This window comes from Pagrus pagrus (genome assembly GCF_965226575.1).
Source record: "Pagrus pagrus genome assembly, chromosome: 1".
NCBI lineage: Eukaryota > Metazoa > Chordata > Actinopteri > Spariformes > Sparidae > Pagrus > Pagrus pagrus.
This window is the reverse complement of record NC_140185.1, coordinates 13,846,692-13,866,628: the sequence shown is the minus strand read 5'-3', so window position 1 is coordinate 13,866,628 and position 19,937 is coordinate 13,846,692. Positions and strand designations below refer to the sequence as shown.

Below are 19,937 nucleotides of genomic sequence, written 5' to 3'. Positions count from 1 at the left end.
GGATGTCTGTCTGGGCAACTCAGCCACCTGCTGGCAACTCCTACATTTATGCATAAGTCTCCGAATTTCTTCTAGAAGTGGGATTAAATTTGTGTCACTCTCCACATTGTTTTGCACTTAATGCTAGATTTTCACTCCGTGTGGTTTCATGGATACTGGTGCTGAACTCAAATGATAGAAACTTGTTTGAGAGAGGCAGAGACAGGCCGCATGTGTGCAGAGGGCTGGTGTCATGCTGTCACTTAGCAGTGTCGCTTTATTCCTCACAGCCTGCCATGGATATTGATTCCTGGCCCTCAGCTTCCAGACAAGTGACCAGTTTTCTGTGGTATTCAGCTGTGACACTATAAAGTGGATGGTCTATTTTTTTACAGAGATACATCCAAGTGCTTCAGGACTGATGAAGGCTGCGACTGCAGATATTTCTTTGTGATGTACAGAAAATAACTTTTTTTTCTTCCTTTATTGTAGCTAGAGGTTGTCTTAACAAACACTGTGGCTACACAGAACTTTCAATTTCAAAATGCCTTGACACCATGAGACTGTCAAGACTTCAGAGAATAGTTTCAGACCAGAGAGACAGAGCCTTATTTTAGAAAAATAGCAATTTCATGCAAAGCATTGTCAGTGTTGTTACGTCATTATTCTGATTCTGAAAGAGGTCCTGTAGTTGGAATGATGATTTTCTTATTTAATTTGTAATCAGAATGTGCCATGTATCTACTTTCTGTGTTTGACTGAAAACAATTAATTCATCTGATGACACTAATCCCATATAAATACGTACATCATTAAGAGTGTGATCTTACTTTCAACAAAATCTTTTCCGTCAACATCACAATGGAGACTGTGGTGGAGAACACCAGACTATGGAGGAGAGGAAAGATTTAAAATATGCAATAAAGCAGAATTACTAAACATAAACAGGTGATTGAGCATGCAGAATAATATGACTTGTATTTTACCAAATTTAGAATCTGTGTGGATGTAACACTTTCTTTTCTGAGTAATTCAAGATTAAATGCAGTAATGGCTCTTTTCCCATCAGTATGTTTCACTAAAAGTCCTGGCAAAATACATTTAATGCAAATCTACATTGACTAAAAGTTAAGTTTTCAGTCAATGTGACTTTTGATAACCTTTTAATGATTGTCACTGGTCGATAATTATCAGTGTTTTGTTTGTACTTCCTAGTGTACTCAGACTGAACCCCCATTTAAAACCAGATTAATATTCCAGAGAGATATGAGTGATGAAATATGAGCCATGCTCCTCCCTACCAAGATGTATCTACAGTAATTCTGTGCAGATCCACCATGTCTGTAATGTGTAAATTACTTAATTAGGACTGAGGTCAGCTAATAATATGACCTGAGAATGAGCCTCTTTGCTTTTTCTTCACACTTACTTCTTCGCTTTTGGCAGTTATAAGGGCTCAATGAGAACTGTTAGTAGGATTGGTAGCATGTTGCAAATTCAGGAGCCCTGTCTACACACTCAGCATGGAGCGCTCTTACTTTGCAATCAATTCAAGAGATACTCATTTGTATTACAATTAATTATGAGATAAAAACAGACATTTGCTTATCTATTGTAAATTTACCGTACTATTATAAATTATTAACTATAGATAAATTGGTTCTCTGACGTGTGAACAGCTTTTTAGGTCACTGAAAACTGACCTTTAAGAAAACTTCTTCCAGGGTGAAGATATCAAGGAACTTCGTTTTCAGTGTTTAAATTTGGATGAGCAGAAACAGAGATTTTTGGGAACGATGACACAGACGCCCACACTTTTCAGTATTTGTAGCATCATTGGCAAATGTGAATTTAGGTTTGTACACCTACGATATGGATGTTATATTGTCTCTATTTAGAGGACACAAACGGATATTAAAAATACAATGATGGGAAACAGACAAAACCGGCTGCTGATGATGTTTCAATAAAAATGTAATTAACTGTTCTGTTGCCTGACTCATAATTTTTATCCTGTTTTCAGGAATAACTGCCTTGGTATCAGCCATGGTACCTGTAACATAGCCTACATTATAGAAACTAAAAGTGCAAGTAAGTAAGTAGGTAATGTTCAAGAGTCAGTAAAAGTGTGAATCATAGTATTTTCTATAACCAAGCAATCAACCACATGGTAGGTAATCTGCTTCCCGTTTACACTGGCATGTGCTTGGTCTTGGGAAAGCATTTTTAGATGTGTTGGTATGGAGGGAGATTAGATCTGAAAAGTTGCTAAAACACTTGTTTAGTCAGAGACCGGTTTTGTTTTTCAACTCCATTTTCAAAAGTGCCTGTATAGGTGTGGATTAGGCCTAAAATTGGTAATACCCCAAGCATTCATAATACTTAAGAAACAAAAAACAGCAAAACTTTATTTATACAATGTGCTTTTATGTCTACAGTTTTTCCAAGCCTTCCAATACCACAATGAAACTAAAAACTGAAAATTGTCCTTGCATATTGTTTACTTAAACAGCAGGCTTGCAAAAACAGTGAAAGCACAACAAGCATTTGGCATATTTAACACAACCTGATGGTGATATCAAGCAGCTAACTGCTGTCTTCATAAGGTTCTATTACTGATGTACTATTATAACTGACACCATAAAGTGAATAGTACTGTCTTTATTTCCTCCTTGCAACTATTATAATGCAACTCATAAACAGACACCTTCGTTCTTAATGAGATGCAGTAAAATGTACATAATGAGTATGGCTACAGAAGTTTTTTCAAATCTCTTGGTGTTACGACCAGGGCCTAAGGGAAACCCTGGCGCAACATGAAAATGAGACTCCCCCCCTTCCCATCCCCCAAGCTCCACCAGCAGAGAAGCATTTTTAAAGGTTTTATTTAAAAACACATCTCACACACAAGCAGACATGCTGGCAGTCTGGCTGAGAGAGGAGAGCCCACAGGAACTGGAAGAGCCGGCCTTAAAACTCCTGGCTTCGAGGCAGGAACCAATCAGCTCCCTGGACAACCTACAATCACTCAAACACACCTGCAACCAATCACACATACACTCAGGTAACAGAGGGTTATTTAAGCAGAGAGACAATAGAAACATTTATACGACCTCTGGGGTCGTTACACTTAGCAACAAGTTTTCCTTAGTATATTAAATTAGTTTACTTTCCATGTGATGTACCAAGACATCCTTGTAAGCAAATACATCGGACTGTTAATCAGTTGTTAGAAAGTATTGTACTTTCGTACTGTACAATATGCACCATTCAATACACTGGAGAAAAGCCATTGTTAAGCATCCTTCATATCACACTGTCAGATGTTCTTACTTTTCATCCAATGATGTATGATTAACTTTTTAATCTTAATGGAAAAAATTGAACAGAATAAAACAAAAGAGCTGCTTGTAATATTATTATTAAAGACCACTGAGCATAATTAATTCTCATATCCACAGTTTATTGATTGTTAAGGACAGTTTTAAACAACCATACAAATGCTAAAAACAATAAATCAGTTGTCCTAAATGGCTCCATTGGGAAATTTTGGCAAAGTATTTAACACAGCCCCTGCTCAACAACATTACCCTCTTATTGGATAATTAAACATAAAAAGTTCATTATATGCTGCAGGAAGTGTGGTGAACTAAACGCTCAGCTTTGGAGAGATTGGAACAGAAACCCGGTATTAAACATGCCCCAGGGCTCAATTATTAAAGACCACAGTATTGATAAGCTCCAACGGTAAGGGTCTTGTTATCTGTACTTTTTAACGTTTTGGTGTTATTTATTATCACATTGTTGCAGCCTCTCCTCTGCTGAGCTCCTCAAGATATACAAACACAGAGTGAAGTCAGCAGAGCAGAGAGGCAGCGGTGGAGACAGGGAAGTGAACCAGGTGAAGATAACTTGAATTGACTGATACTAACAGATGTTTGTGTTCTTCAGTCTTTCTGAACCTCAGTCTATATTTTGATGCCAGGTATATTATTTATTTTATTGACATTTGAGGTTTTTTTCCACTGAGATATCATCGAGTATATGGACTGTTGCTGCTCTAGAAACAACATATAGATGTATTTAACATCCAATTCCATTCCTGTTCTGAATTCATTTTAAATAATATATTTTTATAAAGTAATAATTTCATAATGAAAAAGAACTGTTAACAGTATTGATAAGGAACTTAACCGATGAGGAATTTCAATAAGAGTTGTAGTATCAATTAAATCCTAATGATGCTCATCCATAATGGAGACTTAGTTTATGGCATGTCTTAGACCAATAACTAAACATTCACTATATTTAACCATGTCAGTAATCTTTCATTATGTAGCTTTCGTGAATGCTTTTGTCTATGGGAACATATTTTTGCTCCACACAAACACACTCGGAGCAGTTTATGGTTTAGTGTCTTTCTCTCAGATAAACCAAATTGCCAGCCTTAATAACCCACTCTACCACTCAAGCTACATAGATTTAGTTGCCTTACCTTCATCTTTGTGTTATCACTCGGTATTTAATTCAATTCAATTCAATTCAAAACACTTTATTTGTCCCAGAGGGGCAATTTAAAAGGCATGAGGAGCAGCATCATTAAAAAAGGACAAACAGAATATCAACAACATAAAATCATATAAAGTGCTATAGTCAGTATTTTCAGTGACCATCACAGTCAAAGTCGGTATTTAAGGAATAATCATTGTCATCAGAATTGTCTCATTGTTAAATGTTCCTCTGAAACTTTAATGAGAAAGAATTCCAGATTTTGTAATTGAAGCCAACTGTGAACATAATGTCCAGTGGGCCCAGAATAATCATCATCAGTTAAGACTATTAGAGCTCTTTGTTCCACCTCAGGAATTCAATTCAGAGAGTGGATAGGAATGTTTTGGATCCTGTATATCAAGGTTTGATTTATTCAATTGAAAGTAATATCAATTTGTCTTGGCATTCTTCATACTTTACAGTTGCAGTGCTTCAATTAATCTCTGGGATAATTTACTCACAGCATTAGAGGCTTCACTGTCATCATTTCCATCTGATTTATCGGATTGTTCTTCCGTTTTTGATTCAGCTTGAACAAACACAAGGAATGACAATGAATTAAATGACCAGAAACGATTAGTGTTCAGGTGGGTGGGCTAGTGCAGAGATGGGCTGCAGCTCAATTACTGCAGATGGTAATTCAGGCTTCTTAACATGGAATATATAAATTCTTCTTTGAAACGCCAGGCCTTCCCAATTTCCCGCAAGGATCAATAGAGTTCATCTTATCTCTTTTCTTGGACTAGCCTGAGGCCTTGTCAAGCATCTTACACAACTGCTCAACAGCTATTTGATGAGGAATAGAGAGGTTATATCTATAAAGAAACACTGAACTGATGCATGTGGTTGAGTCAAATGAGGATGTGGACATTTTCATCAAATCAACATCGATGCATAATAATAAGACAATGGCGCATCTGGATTGACAATAAACATTCAAAAAAGTTCTGAAAAGACTTCCAACACTGAACTGCTGCTGCTATTACTTGTCTTTCCAATTTGGTGGTGCAGATGTGCATGTAAAGGACAAGGAACCTAAAAAGAATGAAGGGTCATTACGTCACTGAATCTCACTTTGGGGCCAGACTGTAGTGATAGTTGTGTTGAAGTTAATGGGAGATGCACGAAAACCCAACATATCTACGTCGTATGACTTCTGATGAAGTAATGCCTCCAAAAAGTGAAAGAACACACTTCAGAGAGTAGGTTAGCCACTGATTTGTGGTCCCAAATGATTGACATGGCTGATGGTATTGTGATCAAACGAGGCAGGTCCAACTGATTTCCACTGATATGACTGCACTTACACCGCGAACAGCAGCGCCAACAAAGAAGAGGAATGAACAACGTGTGGATAAAAAAAATCTGTGCTTGCTCTACTCTCTGAAGTGTGTTCTTTCATTTTCTGGAGGTGTTTCTTCATCAGAAGTCTTTGACATAGATATTTTGGGTTTTAGTGTGTTTCTCCATGCATCTCCCATTAACTTCAACACAGCTGTCACCACAGTCTGGCCCCAAAGCAAGATTAGTGACGTAACGACCCTTCTTTCTTAATTAGGTTCCTTGGTATACAGTATGACAAGTCGGGCAATCACAAAACAGCTCCTTACCATTTAAAAGTAAAGATGTTGTCTGTTTCTGCCTCAATGTTTTGGCAGACATTATGTCATCCTTGCAAAATAAATGACAGCAATTTTTTGTTGACATTAACGGCCGCTCGTTGGGTTTATCATATAATAACATCAGGCATTCAATGTCTTTCTCAAAGATAACTTGACACAGCTAACAGGTATGGGGAAACCTTACAACGTCTGATCAACATGTTCAGTACACAGTGTACATACTGTATTCAGATGATTATGTGTCAGAACAATGAAAAATTGAGGAGAAACCAATCTTTTTGCTGATGCATAATCCCCCCTTTTGACCTCAAGAGTCCTTAAGAAACTGCCAAGATGTGTTCAGCTCAAGCTGCCAAATGCCTTGTAAGATGTCTGGGGGTATGTCATATTTAATAGCTTATCCACAGTGAACGTTTGCTTTTCTAATGCCAGTAATTTATATTCGATGCGTTCGACAGCTACATAACTGCAGAACTTGTGCGAGCCCTGCCACAATTTACTTGCAATGTGAGCCTCTTATTTTTTCATGCTTTGAGAAAGCAGACAAGCCTGCTGAACTGTGCTGACAGAGATTGTAATTGATTTTGTTATGTGTGGAATCTGCTCATTAATATATGACACAGGCTCTCAAAAAGACAGACCATAGAATGTGTTTTTATTTTGTTTTTTAAATGATTGTTTCAAGGCCAAGATCCAGGGGAAATCAGCTGACTAAGGAATAAAGGTTTCCATTCATTAATACATTTTTAATGACCAGAAAAGAAATAGAGGCATGGGGAAATTAAAATCCCCTGAGTATTATTTAATGTCAATGATTCATTAATTTTATCATTTTTAGTAACTGAGCTGACACTGATGGACAAGCCAAGTTTATCTTTCTGCTTGATCAACAGCCCTCTTTTTGGATGTTCATTTAACAGACATGTCAAAACTTACAGCTAGGAAAAGTTGAGCAGGATATATTTTCTAAATTATTTTGATTTTTCAGAAACAATTTTATGGGTCTCTATACATTGATGGGAGATCTAGATGAAAGTAGTTTCCTTTGTGTTGTTGGACCTTTTACTGACCCTCTGACTTTTAATTTAAATAAAGAACATGCAGAACTGACAAACAAAAATGTACAATGCTTTCAACAAGGTCTTGCATTCCAATACTTTTGACAACTGAATATTTTCCAGTTCATAATTATGAAAATGTTGCTGTGGGAGCCAACTATAGTCACATGGGACACATGAATAAGACTTTACAACAAAGGGCTTGTTGTTAACTTCAAATAAAAATACTTTAATCCATAATAATGGCGTATTAGTCCCATTTGATGGGAGTCTTTCAAGGTACATCTGTATTGAAGTCTAGAAAGCAAAAATTATGCTTTTCTCTGTCAGATTATTATCCAGCATTACTCCAACCACTACAGCCCAACAAAATACCTGTATTGAGGTACAAAGTGGTATTACGAGACAGGATGCTCCAAGACCATCTGGTTAGCATGCTCACTTCGGTAGACATCTCTGCAACACAATACAAAGGCATCTTTGACTGAACATCAAAACTGTTATTTCTTTACTTTCTGTTGATAATTTTTAAGTCAATTTTGGAATTTTTATACTAAAATTCTTACATGTAGCTCCTTTAAATGACAGGTTCCTTCACTTGGCTGCCATTCTTTAGTACATACTTTAATGACCATCATAATGCACAAATGTAAATACCACAAGTAGTAGTGTAGTGAGTTTCCAATGATGCACCTCACCCAGAGCATCAAGTCAACAAGCTTTTGATCAAACTAAACTGAAACAACATTTCACTGAGACAAAGAGAATTATTTTCTGAGATTGTGTTATCTTTGGCTTTATCTTTTACCTTCACAGGAAACCTTGACTCTGTTTGAGTTTGTGGGCACAGTTCATTGTGCCCTTTAATTGACATGAACAATGAAGTCTAATTTTCACAACTGAGACGTGTAAGGTAATTATCCAGCGATGCAACAGAAACATCTTTTCATTTTGTTCCCTCTGTCATTACAATGAAGCTTATTGACCTTTTAAGCTGAAATATGTTGTGACAACAGTCCCTCGCTTGTACCATCTGAGTGGTGCTGAGCAATGTGCATGTCATAGCTAGTGTGACTGTACTTGTTGAACATAAAAATGTCAACTCTTAGCTGCGTTGCCCTTTTGATGGTTTAATTCAAGTTTATAGTCACAGAAAGGACAGAGCTGCATGTGTGGATTCATCTCTTCAGTTTAATTGTAGAAATTGAATTTCTTTATGACATATGTGCAGTATGGCAGAGTTAATTGTGGTGTTAATATGGTTTGAAACTTGACTGGAATAGAATTAGAAAAAAAAAATTAGACGGGTTGGTTTTCGGCACTTCACACTATGGCTAAAAGGATCCAACACTGATGTGTCGAGAAGTGTGAAACTTGACCTAGATGGACAGTAAATATCAACACTCAAGGGCTGTCGACACATCAGCACTTTATAATGTGTGAAATAACTCGGTTGAGTTGAGTCAGATAGACATTTTTGAGAGCTGAAGTCCTTGAGATGTTAAATGTTCTCCTGTCTTGCTGTATTTTATCCTTTTGCATATGTTAATGTGACTTTACTGAATTCAACCCTGCAATGTTAATGCAAAAGAGAACATAATGTGATTGTTCATTTAAAATCATCACATAACCAAAAAAATTAGTGGTCCATAATTCCTTAGTGGTTTGTAGTCAAAGTGGAACTCCACAATAGTCGTAGATCAGTAGTAGTAAAGACCCAGTTAAGAGACAGAATTTGTGTAACTTGTGTTTTCTCAGTCTTCTAAATGTAAAATGTGAGCAACATGCAAATGTAAAAGCGTGCCTTTATTGTCAGGTGCGCAGACTTACAGCACTGTGGGAATAACACGTTACGACATATGTGGCTCAGTGTATCACATTTTGCATAATGCACTGTGACATATAAGCTCCAGAGAATCTCATTTTCACTCTGAGTATGTCCTGGGGCTAAACTACGTCACATTTTATGACAGCTGCCAGTTCTACACGTTCTTGAATGGTGGTCCTTCTGTAGGGGCAAGAGGAGGTGCAACTGTGAGGAATTGATTCCTGGTCAGTTTTGCCCCACTGAGTCACAAAACAACTGCCATAACACCTCATTACCTGTGCTCACTGTGCATGTACTGTATGTGTTGTACACAATACACTGTACAATACAGGTGTGAGTGGGAGTGAGGATTAAATTGAAATGGGGAACACAGAGGCCAGAATAGGCTGTATGGGAGGAACTGACATTTTTTGAGCTGAATATATTTTTTTGCTGCCTGTGTAGCACTATAAACGTGGACCTTGCCTCAGCACCATGCTAAAAGGATCAGGTTATTACAACTAGTAGTTATGTAATGCAGATGCAGATGTACTTTCCGAACAAAGTACACTACGGCCTCTAGTTGGCCCAATCAGCTAAATGTCCTGGCCCAATGTTTTATAGTAATAATTAAGTGGCACATTGCAGATCTGATGCTGGAGTTTGCCAGGACTTTTTTACCACCAGCCATCTGGACCAGCACGTCATGACACTAGATGCGGCCATATAATTATAATTAATTCCAAAGTACAAACTCTGCTTGGTAATATTATTTGGCCAATTTGACTTTTGTAAATTGTACACCTATTAAATGAAAAGAAGACAGCCATGCTAGCGGCTCTGTAAGGCTGTACTGCACAGTGGTGGTTTGAGCTAAATGCTAAAGTCAGCATGCTATATATCTGTCATTTTAGGGTCTTATTTTATTTATTTATTTATTTATTTATTTATTGCTAACTAGCAGTTAGGATCGGCTGTACCACATTTCATAGCAACACATCCAATAGTCATCAAGACATTTCACCAAAATCATATCCTCATGCTGGTGCTAGAGGAAAAGTCAAGAGATCACCAAAGTCAGGGGGATTGATCCTCTGGGGAATCTAAATGTTTGCATAAGATTTCATAAGTAATAAACTGAACAGTTGTTAAAATATCTCAGTCCAAACCAACTGACACCAACATTGTAATATCTACAGCAATTTACTGTATACTGTAACCTTGAATGGCTAAAAAAAAAAAAAAAGAAAACTTTATCGTCCTCAATATATGCAGATGCAGCTGTGTTGTGAATGATTGTCATCAAGCATTAAATTGTCAATGTATTCAGTATGTGCCATGACACAGTGAGAATTGTGGAGGTGGCCACATCATTCATAAGTAGATGTCAAGGGCCAGCTGGTGGATGCACACACGCCCCTCCCTTCCTTCTGTATCCAAACTGTCCCTGTGGTTCACAGCCAACTCGTCACCTAATAACATTGAGCTGTCTCCAACATCAAGCAGCAAATCTATCATCAGAGCACAGCGACATAATAGCCAAATGTGTTATCTCCCCCTAAATGAATTTAATGTGCCATCTATAAGCCATAATTGCTTATGGCAAGATCATATTTTCAAAAATATCTGTGAGTAGGAGTGATCATGGGGATGAGAACGCTTGCATGGTTTGCACTCGAGCCAAAAAAACACAGACTGGAGCTGATTCTGAAGAGCAGATTGACAGACAGACTTCCCATCAGTGTCTGAAATGTGCTGCTGTCAGCTCTTATCAATATTCCCCAATCTGTGTTGTTTTGATCTGCTTTTCTACTAGTTTTGACTAATGAAAGAGCTTATTGCAGATTTATTTTTAAAAGCATCCTCCACAATCCCAAAAGAAATTTGGATCACATTGTGAATGTTGTTGAAAGTTCAAACCAATATTCTTCCTAATTTAGAGTATGACAAAAACGTCATAGTTGTACATAATAGGTCATATTTGGTTTTGCTTGGTCTATTTTGTATCGTTCATTTTAATGAAGTGCATTGTGTGGTCCAAAACTGACCCTACAGTTTGTTCATAACGATGACTGTCTTACTGTGGTGTAGCCCCAGCCACGCGTCACCTCCCATGTGGATCTTCCCAGGGCAGCCTCCCACTCTGCAAACGTGGTGTGTACTGTATGAGAAAAGTGAGGCGTCCATTTCTTCTACAGGGCAGCAAGTTTAGTCTTTGTGAATTAAAGCTGGTGATTGAGTATTCATTGCTCCCACTTGAGTTCTGCTGGATGGGTTTAAAGAATAGACCCTTGGCTACAGGTAATTAGCTCATTGATAGACTCCTTAAGAATTTCTGATGTGTTGTTGAGTCAATGAAAAACATTTATAAATCTGCACTTGTTGCTAAAACAAAATAGTGTCTGATTACATTTGTCTCTTTAGATAAAACAGAAGTGGTACAAGCTGTTGTCTCGCAGGATTTCACATCCAACCATACGCACACACACTCCAAAAACCCTCATACATCTTATGGATCATGTTGGTCACTTACATTAAGTTGTGTGGTGCAGTATGTCCTTTCCACTTCACGATACTGTTTTTACAGTACTTTTCTTTGTCTCAGAAATGTTATTACGGGGCAATAGCCAATCTAGTTTTATGTCACAGTAGAGACTATCTGCATCGAATGACCTTCTCTTAACTGCAAACGCAGAACCCTGTACAATTTCAGCTCTTTCAGCCTTAGTGAAGCTTTTGTCATGGCTGATTGTGCTGTTTTATTGGCTCATCTTGGGATCCAGATGGGTGCTTTGGGTTAAGCAATAAGTTGGTCTGGGAACGCTTTTACTAACGTATCACTGTCAATTAAAAATGGAAATGCCTTCCCTCCAAATGCTGTTATTAGCTTTAGGTCCCATTCTCTAGCCTGTGTCATTTGCTGACTTTCTTTTAAATACATAGTAGTGCATTTTATTCAATTCTCAAATTAGAGAGAAAGATATTATCATGGTTTCTTATGCCAAGACTGTGGACAGAAACATTTGTGTTATCTTTGTCTGTGACCTTGCCTTTTAGAAGCAGGGTCTACAGTACTACAGATACAGTACTTGTTTCACTATGTGGCATGATTCTCAAATGAAGAAAATCAGATATTTACAAAATAAAGATGTTTTATTACTTCAGAAATCAGGTTTTTATCATACAGTATATGGCACCTGGCAATAAGAGTAGTGCAGGTCTGCTTTAAACAGCTGAAAATTATTTCTAAAATAACACATTTAAAATTCCTCTTGTTGAGAATCGTTATTTTATCACATATAATACAATAGTATAATACAATATAATACAACATAGTGAAACTGGTTCTCTGCATTTAACCCATCCTGGAGGAAACGTGGGCCACAGAAGTACAGCACTCAGGGACCAACCCCAGTTCTAAGCCAGGGCCTTGGTCAAGGGCACTGACTGGAGAATTAACCTAATATAGGAATTTGAATGGTGGGGGAAACCGGAGCACCTGGAGGAAACACACACAAGCACAGGGAGAATATGGAAACTGCACAAACATACATCTCATGTAAATTAATGTAATGTACTGTATTGCCTTGTAAGCCTCCAGATTGTTTATAAAAATACAGTAAAATTCTAACTGGCAATGCACAAAGATTCCCTGTGACCCCTGCTTTGGCAACTCACCACTGGCTGCCAGTCAATGATTTTAAGGCTTTACTGATCACATTTAAAGTTCAGTAGGGGTCTGGCCCTGAGATACATCTCTGACCTTTAAGATGGCTATGAGCCTGAGTGCACTTTCAGATCCTCGGACAGGGCACTCTTGACTGCTTCTCAGTCTGGTCTGAAATCGAGAGGCAACCAAGCACTTGCTGTCAGAGCTCCTCAACAGCCAAATGCCCTGCCAGAGGAACTGAGGCCCGCTGAGTCAATAGTATTTTTATTTTTTATTTTTTTTCATAACAGCAAACATTTTTAAGGGAACATGCAGTCCAGAAGACAGGGTAGACACCAATGGCATCACTTTGTCTTTCTCTTCTCTTTTCCAGAACAAGAGCTTGAAAAATAAACTGCTCTCGGGACACAAACTTTGTGACGCCTACGCTGAGGAGGTAAGGATTTTCAATTAGAACATTCTCTTTTATCATCATACACATTATTCATTCTCAGCTCCAGCTACTTATTGGTACATTTTTCTTGGATAATGTACAATTCATTAAGATATTGCAGACAAAATGTGTTGTGTGTGTGCAAGTAATGTTACAAAATAGATAGATTTTGTCTTATTACTTAAATTGTAAGTTATTCATGATTCTTTAGATCATTTATTGCAACTGGAACTAGAAAACTCTTGGTGGTGCTTCACAAAAAGGTTAGAAATTATCCACTCCTGTCTCTCACACTTTTTCTCCCACACAAACTTACCTGATTTTGCAGTCCACTGAATCTCAGAACAACTCCTCTCTAACAGCGAGCTCTTTGATGGCTGCACAGAGCAATCTGAAGAACTCAGGTTGTAGTGAGAGCAGCTGACTATATTTCATCGGTGTCATTTTTGCTGTCACCTACTTTCCCTCTTTTTCTTCTTCATCTCTGCTGCCGGTTGTTACGGTCAGAAGCATCCCCAAGGTTCACATCCTTAGTGAGGCCTTGAGCTGAGCTTTGAACTGCTGCTTTTGCCTTCCTGCTGACCAATGCTCATGCTGAAATTTAGCCATGCAGGGTCTTACAAGGCAGCAGGTCCTGCGGGCGTTCTGATGACATGCCCAAGTGAGTGCAGCTGGTGCTGTGTAATCATAGGCTCAATAGTTATGCCCTTGTGCAGTTGGTGATTCTGAGCATTTCCTGTAACCAGCCTACAGTATGTGGAATAACTTTGGATTTCTACAACATAAAGCACTGTGGTGATACAGACAGATTGATGGATGGCAACCTTGGTGTGGAGATGGATATTTTTCTTTAGAAAGACCCTGGGCTAGACCTCCCCTGAGGCAGCTGAGGCTTGTTCGATCAGTGTTACAGAGGATATTACCATGGTTTTTGAGTGGCAGAACAAATGTTTTGTTTGCATTTTCAAGTGAAGAAAGCAATCATGGAGCCTGGCAGGTATCAGAGTGGAAACTGATAATTACTCAAATTAGTAATCTGTACATTTAAAAACATATTTCTGCACTTGAATTACTTAACAAATGTAATTCAAATGACTTAAGCAGCCTGCCCTCTCTCTCTTGATGTGGTGCATACCTTACCTCTGTACCTACAGTACAGCCCAATATACCACGTATAGACAGTGTCAGTCCCGTCGTTAGCTTTCCTTCACTAGCTGTCGGTTCTCAGTGTAGTTCCCATTGAACATTTCTTTCATCACTTTATTGAACCTCAAACTCGGTGGGAAAATACACTCAGTTGCCAGCTTATTAGGTCGACCTAAAACTAATGCAGTCTCATACAGAATCTCACCTTCATTAAGGTTATAATGCTACGATTTTGTTGAAACTGTCTTAGAGCAGTGATGCTGCAGTTTATGTTGCTATTAAAATGTACTGCGTTATACTGACAGGCATGTCTTATTTTGTCCATCCGTTTATATGGGTAGAGGATAGATAATACAAACACATCTCTGTATAATGCAACACAGTTCAAGGTTACCACAAATTACAACCTTCAAAATGATCATACAGTTGGATCTAAAAACAGATGTAACAGAAACTGAACATTAAAGCCTTCATGAAGATAGGATTTATTGTTGTTGTATTAAATTGCATTTGGTTTAGCTAGGTGAACATAATTAACAGGCAACTGAATGTATACAGTCAGACAAATGGTCTGGAAAGGGGTATCCCTGTTGGGAATCAAGTGCTGAAGGATCTCAGAATGTTTATGGCAGTTTAAATATTATTCTTTTAAAGGGTTAGGGGGTTAGGGTCAAGTTTCCTCAAGCAACCAAAGCTGTCCAGCATGAAGTGGTGACACAATGTCCAGTGAAGCTTGAAAACTATATGAGAACGACACAATGGGGCAAGGACAAATGGAAAGAAAAGGACAACGTTAAAGAAAATAGTTTAATAATTAGCTGGCACTTCAGCAGCTTCTCATGGCCACTGGCCTCAACCTGTGACTTCACAAGGGATGGAAATTAACTTTTTTGTCCACCTGCCACTGTGGCTGGTAAATTCTAAAATCTACCAGCCACTCAACATTTTTACCAGCCATTTAAGTGTTGATGTGTACAGTACAATGCCTAGAAACATATTTTTCTTGTACTAGTCATCTACTAGGTCGTGAAATAATAGGAAATGAAGTCTGAATAGACAAAGTCGTTCAAAATGAAGGTTAGATGGTTAGAAATCTATATCAATATCTCCCTGCAACTACAGGAATTTACAGTAAGCCTACTTCAACTTATTTCATATGTTCAACTGCACCGGACCCACACAAAGGAAGTGGAAATTGCATCATTAGGTGATTAGAAGGTTAGTAATATATAGCAAAATCTACTTGCAACTATAGAATTTACTGTACTTCATTATTCCCTAGGTTCAACCATACTGGACCCACACAAAGAAAGTGGAAATTGTTATAGAAAAGTCTGCCAAAAGTAAGGGGAGAAGTTACCACTGTTCAGCTATTAAACACCAAGTCCTTACCACAGCACAGAACAATTACCCATCAACCTCAATGTCCCAATTCCAAATGTTGCACTATAACTGCCAGAGATAAAACTGTTCGATTTTTGAGTGTCCGATGCATGTTAAGGGCAAACCGAGCAGTACATCAGTTGACTTTCCTCCTCGTACACAAGCCAATACCGGCGCTCCCCACTCTCTGCTGTTCTCCATTTTTCACTAAATCTCTTCTTGGCCTTTACCTCGCTTGGCTCCCCTTTCTCCTTCACACTTTCCTCAGCGGTTCTTTTAACTCCTGCGATGTAACGCCACATTTTTTATTTACTTCAGTTCTTGTAAACTCCGACAAAAAAGTAGCTCCCGCTTACCTTTATTCGTGCGCCACAATAAATAGTTCCAACTTAGAGTCGATGGTTGCCAAGCAACGGTACCCAGCTCCCATAGACATCTATACGGCCGGCTCGGCTGACCGGAGTGCGGAGTAATAATTAGTAGCAGTGAAGAGTCCAAGTGAAGACTTGCTAGTGAAGTCCAACTGACACTTTGGTCCAATCAGAAACATATAATTTGACCGGATCTAACTCTAGGGTTGTGGAAAGCGCACTGTTATGCTTTAACCAAGATATCGATCATTAAGATTAAATGGATCAGATCTGACTGGAATGAACCCGCCACAGTGGCTGGTAAACTGATTCAATTCACCCACCAGCACACAAATTCACCCGCATTTGGGTGCTAATTTCCATCCCTGGAATTCACCTTCTATTATTATAATAACTGAACACTGTTGTATAGACTTTACTTTATTCATTTGAGGCTATACATCAAGATAAGATAATAAACAGTCTCAGCACAAGTGATGAAGTCTTTCTGGGAAAATCACTTCTGTCTTTCGCCCATAATGTCTGCTGGGTAAAGATGCAACATATCCATGGTTTGCTGAAACACACACAGCCAACATTTATTCTGGTGCCTTGGTTGAGCTTCAATGATAGACTAAAGCTTTGAACTGACCCCAATCACATGGACTTTGCAGTTCAAAGGTCCACAAAGAGGATTTAGTGTTTGAAAGCTCTTGATGTTTAAGAGCTTTTAATTGACGCTAAAGTACACTCCAACACTAAGGTTATTCTTGAATTGAGACGTGGTAAATTGGTGTTGGAAATTACAGCCCTCTTTCCTTCTACAAATCCTCCAGCTGAACATTGCTTATCCAAGCCATCATCACATATTCAAACTCTGGGATGATGATGGCACATTTGACTGTGAAGCCAAGTCTGATTATAACACTTCAGGAGTTGGAAAGAGTACAAAGGCGATGAAGAGGTGCTGATTGAAGTTGTTGGTCAATCTACACTGAGCCAGAATTTTCTTTGCAGCAAAGGAAAAAGATCTAAATGGTGATAAAATACCGTTGGCTTTGTGCTTGTAAATGATAATATCTTGCTCTCAGTACTCTCTAATACTGAGATGCTTTCTTGCCCAGTGCTCCTTTGTCTGCTTGATTACTTCTGCAGAACTGTTATCAAGGCAAGTAGACTTCAAGGTCTTTAGGGAGTACTAGAATTTTCTTGAATGCAGGAGGATCACTGGAGGTCACTGTCTTCAATTCCCTTGGGAGGCTATAAAAGTTGAAGTAAATCAGCGAGGGGGACATTCTCTCATACCACTACTTTCATCCTGGAAAGTTATTTACGTTTAAAGGGGAAGGATTACAGACTGAACTTGTAATCACACTGTAATTACTTAAGAGTGACAGAGAGAGATGGACACTAAAGCTGCAGAGTGATTGCCACCAGAGCAAGAAATTGTAAATAACCTTATTCTATTACTGCGTGTCTATTGGTAATGCACCAACATTATTTCGGTCTATTCTTAAATGTGGTAATATGTGTGAAAGCATAAAATGCGACTTTACTGCACTTTAACTGTATGTTATGCAAGTCATGACGGAAGCATCAAACGTTGCACCTAGATTAACTCTTAAGAACATGTTTACCCTTGAACCTTTACTGTCGAGAAATCAGCTCTTCATGCTTCAAAGATATTTTCAATTAGGATTTCCTCTGAGCCGAGAGTGAGTCAGAGTATAAAAAAATGCTTGTGATAAAATCTTTGAATCTTAAATCAGGCCTTTGAAGCCATGTCCAAGAACTGAGATTAGGCCAGATCTTTATTTGGCTCGCCTTGGATAAACTTTCTAAGCAAAAGCTCCTTTTGTTGCGAATGACACATTTTAGGAATTGTGAGTAAACAGCAGCTTTGCTTTATGTGATTTGCATTCTCATCTTGTGAAAATTGGCTTTGGGAATTCCTGCATTGTATACTGGAATATATTTCATTTGGTGTGGTAATCATTTTTAGAAAGCTGCTTTAACTTGTGCTTGGCTTTAGCTGGCTGTGTGAGGTGGAGGATCAGGCTTTGTGCTCTTAATCCGTGTTGTGTGTTGAAAACTAGTCAAGTAAAGTGACATGAAAGTCCATGTTAACAACAATATAAAGAAGGTTGTACAGTTGCTGTTACAATAATATGCATGAACTGATCTATGTCTGCACTGACTGTACAGTTGATAACTTAGTAAGGAGTCCAGAACAAAGTGGCTATTATTGGAGGAAGCAATATCAATTACATGAAAACAAATATTATTCTTATAAACTAAGACTACAAAATAAAAGTTTTGTTTGATGATGTATGTTCCCAATATACAAAAATCTTTAAGATGTGTAGAGCAAGGTTACAGCTGATCATTGTTTTTCTGATTAATTAATTGTTGGTTTACAAAATCTCCCAAAATAAACCCCATAAAACCTTGACCACTTCAAGTTGCTTGTTTTGTCAGACAAACAGTCCAAACCCAAAGTTTTTCAGATTACGAAAACAAAAATCCTCACCATCTACAAACAAGAACCCAGAAAAATGTGCATTTCTGCTGAAAAAAGACAAATTATTCTTATATTTTTTATATATCATGCAATATTGAGCATATTTAATTACATAAAATATAACCCATCATATCTATGTCTAAATACTAAGGTGCACTGTGCCTCATATTTTAATAGTGTACCTCTTTATAAAACTAATTAAAATGTCTCATGTAGTGAGAGCGTGGGGCTTTAAGAATGGTCAGACCAGTTGTGCAGGTCAAGTGTCATTCAGGTCAGTTGGTTCAGACTAATCTCGTCCTTTTGAGAATAACAAGCAGTTTCAACTCTATTAGCTGTTCTGAGGTTTAACAGCCGTAATGAGGTTTAACAGGCTTGTTATTTCAGTTGCCACAGCCTCCTTGAAATCAATTCAAGGATGTGTCATTGTTTGCACTAAATTAATTTAAAATGGTTGAATTTTGTAAGCCAGAGATATTTCATCATAGGCATTCATTATTTTCTGGATCTCATAAACAGTTTGGAAAGACAATAGTGGAATTGTCATGTTCAAACATGACCGTATGAATGTGGAAAGGTCAGTAAGAAAAATCTATCAGAGGCTTAGTCAAGTTCAGTCAGGAAACTAACTGGCAGGCAGCCACTGACCTGACTCAGCTGCATGCTTGTTCACTTCACCAATCACAAACACTTAGCAAATTCAGCAGTCCATTTAAATTGGAAGGGAAACACATCAGGTCTGTGCTGCTGGTGAAGCTACTGCTGCCTGCTGTACTGCACAAATCTGGCTATTTTTGCATTTCATCCGGTTCATTGGAAAAATGTCATGAAACCTTTCTGACCCAGATGGTGATATCCTCGAGGGAAACATCTGATAGTTCAGGACACCTGAGTCAAAAGTCAAGGTTACCGTTCAGTGAAGGAGAGCGACACGAGGCATTAGAGATGCCATTTAATCTGTTTCACATCTTTTCCCCAAGAGCATAAATTTATCACCTATTTTCTATTCTGTCAGATTCACACATTCACCATTTGGATGAAGGATGTTGTTACCCTTCAGTATTCCAGCTCTTTTATTCCATTTATTTCTTGCATCAGGTTTTATTGGAGTCATCAAGACACCTGAACCTTATGCAGATAAAACATAATACGCTGGATTTGGGAGGATTTCCTGTAAAGAATTATTTCAAGGTGAACGGCCCCATGTAACTTAATACTACAGGGCGCAGCATGTCATCGTCATCATCAGAAAAGTGTTAAATTACATCTGTTATTTTAATACATTTTCTGCATCCATTTATTCATTGACTTTAGATCTGTGTGCAAGCGTTGTGCAGTATGTTCAGTGCTCAAACACCATGTCTACCAGTCTGAACTTGCTGAAGCGAAACTGTTTTATCTTTGCACTAATAAAGTT

At 38.1% G+C, this 19,937-nt stretch overlaps 1 protein-coding gene across 1 annotated transcript in view; it reads left to right on the top strand.

Annotated features, from left to right (window-relative positions):
- luzp2 (leucine zipper protein 2) overlaps positions 1–19,937 on the top strand; it is a 170,666-nt gene that overhangs the window by 120,959 nt on the left and 29,770 nt on the right. Inside the window, exon 6 of the mRNA XM_084357627.1 lies at positions 13,061–13,123. Within this exon, the coding sequence (XP_084213753.1) occupies positions 13,061–13,123 (63 nt within the window). The remainder of the gene's footprint in view (positions 1–13,060; positions 13,124–19,937) is intronic.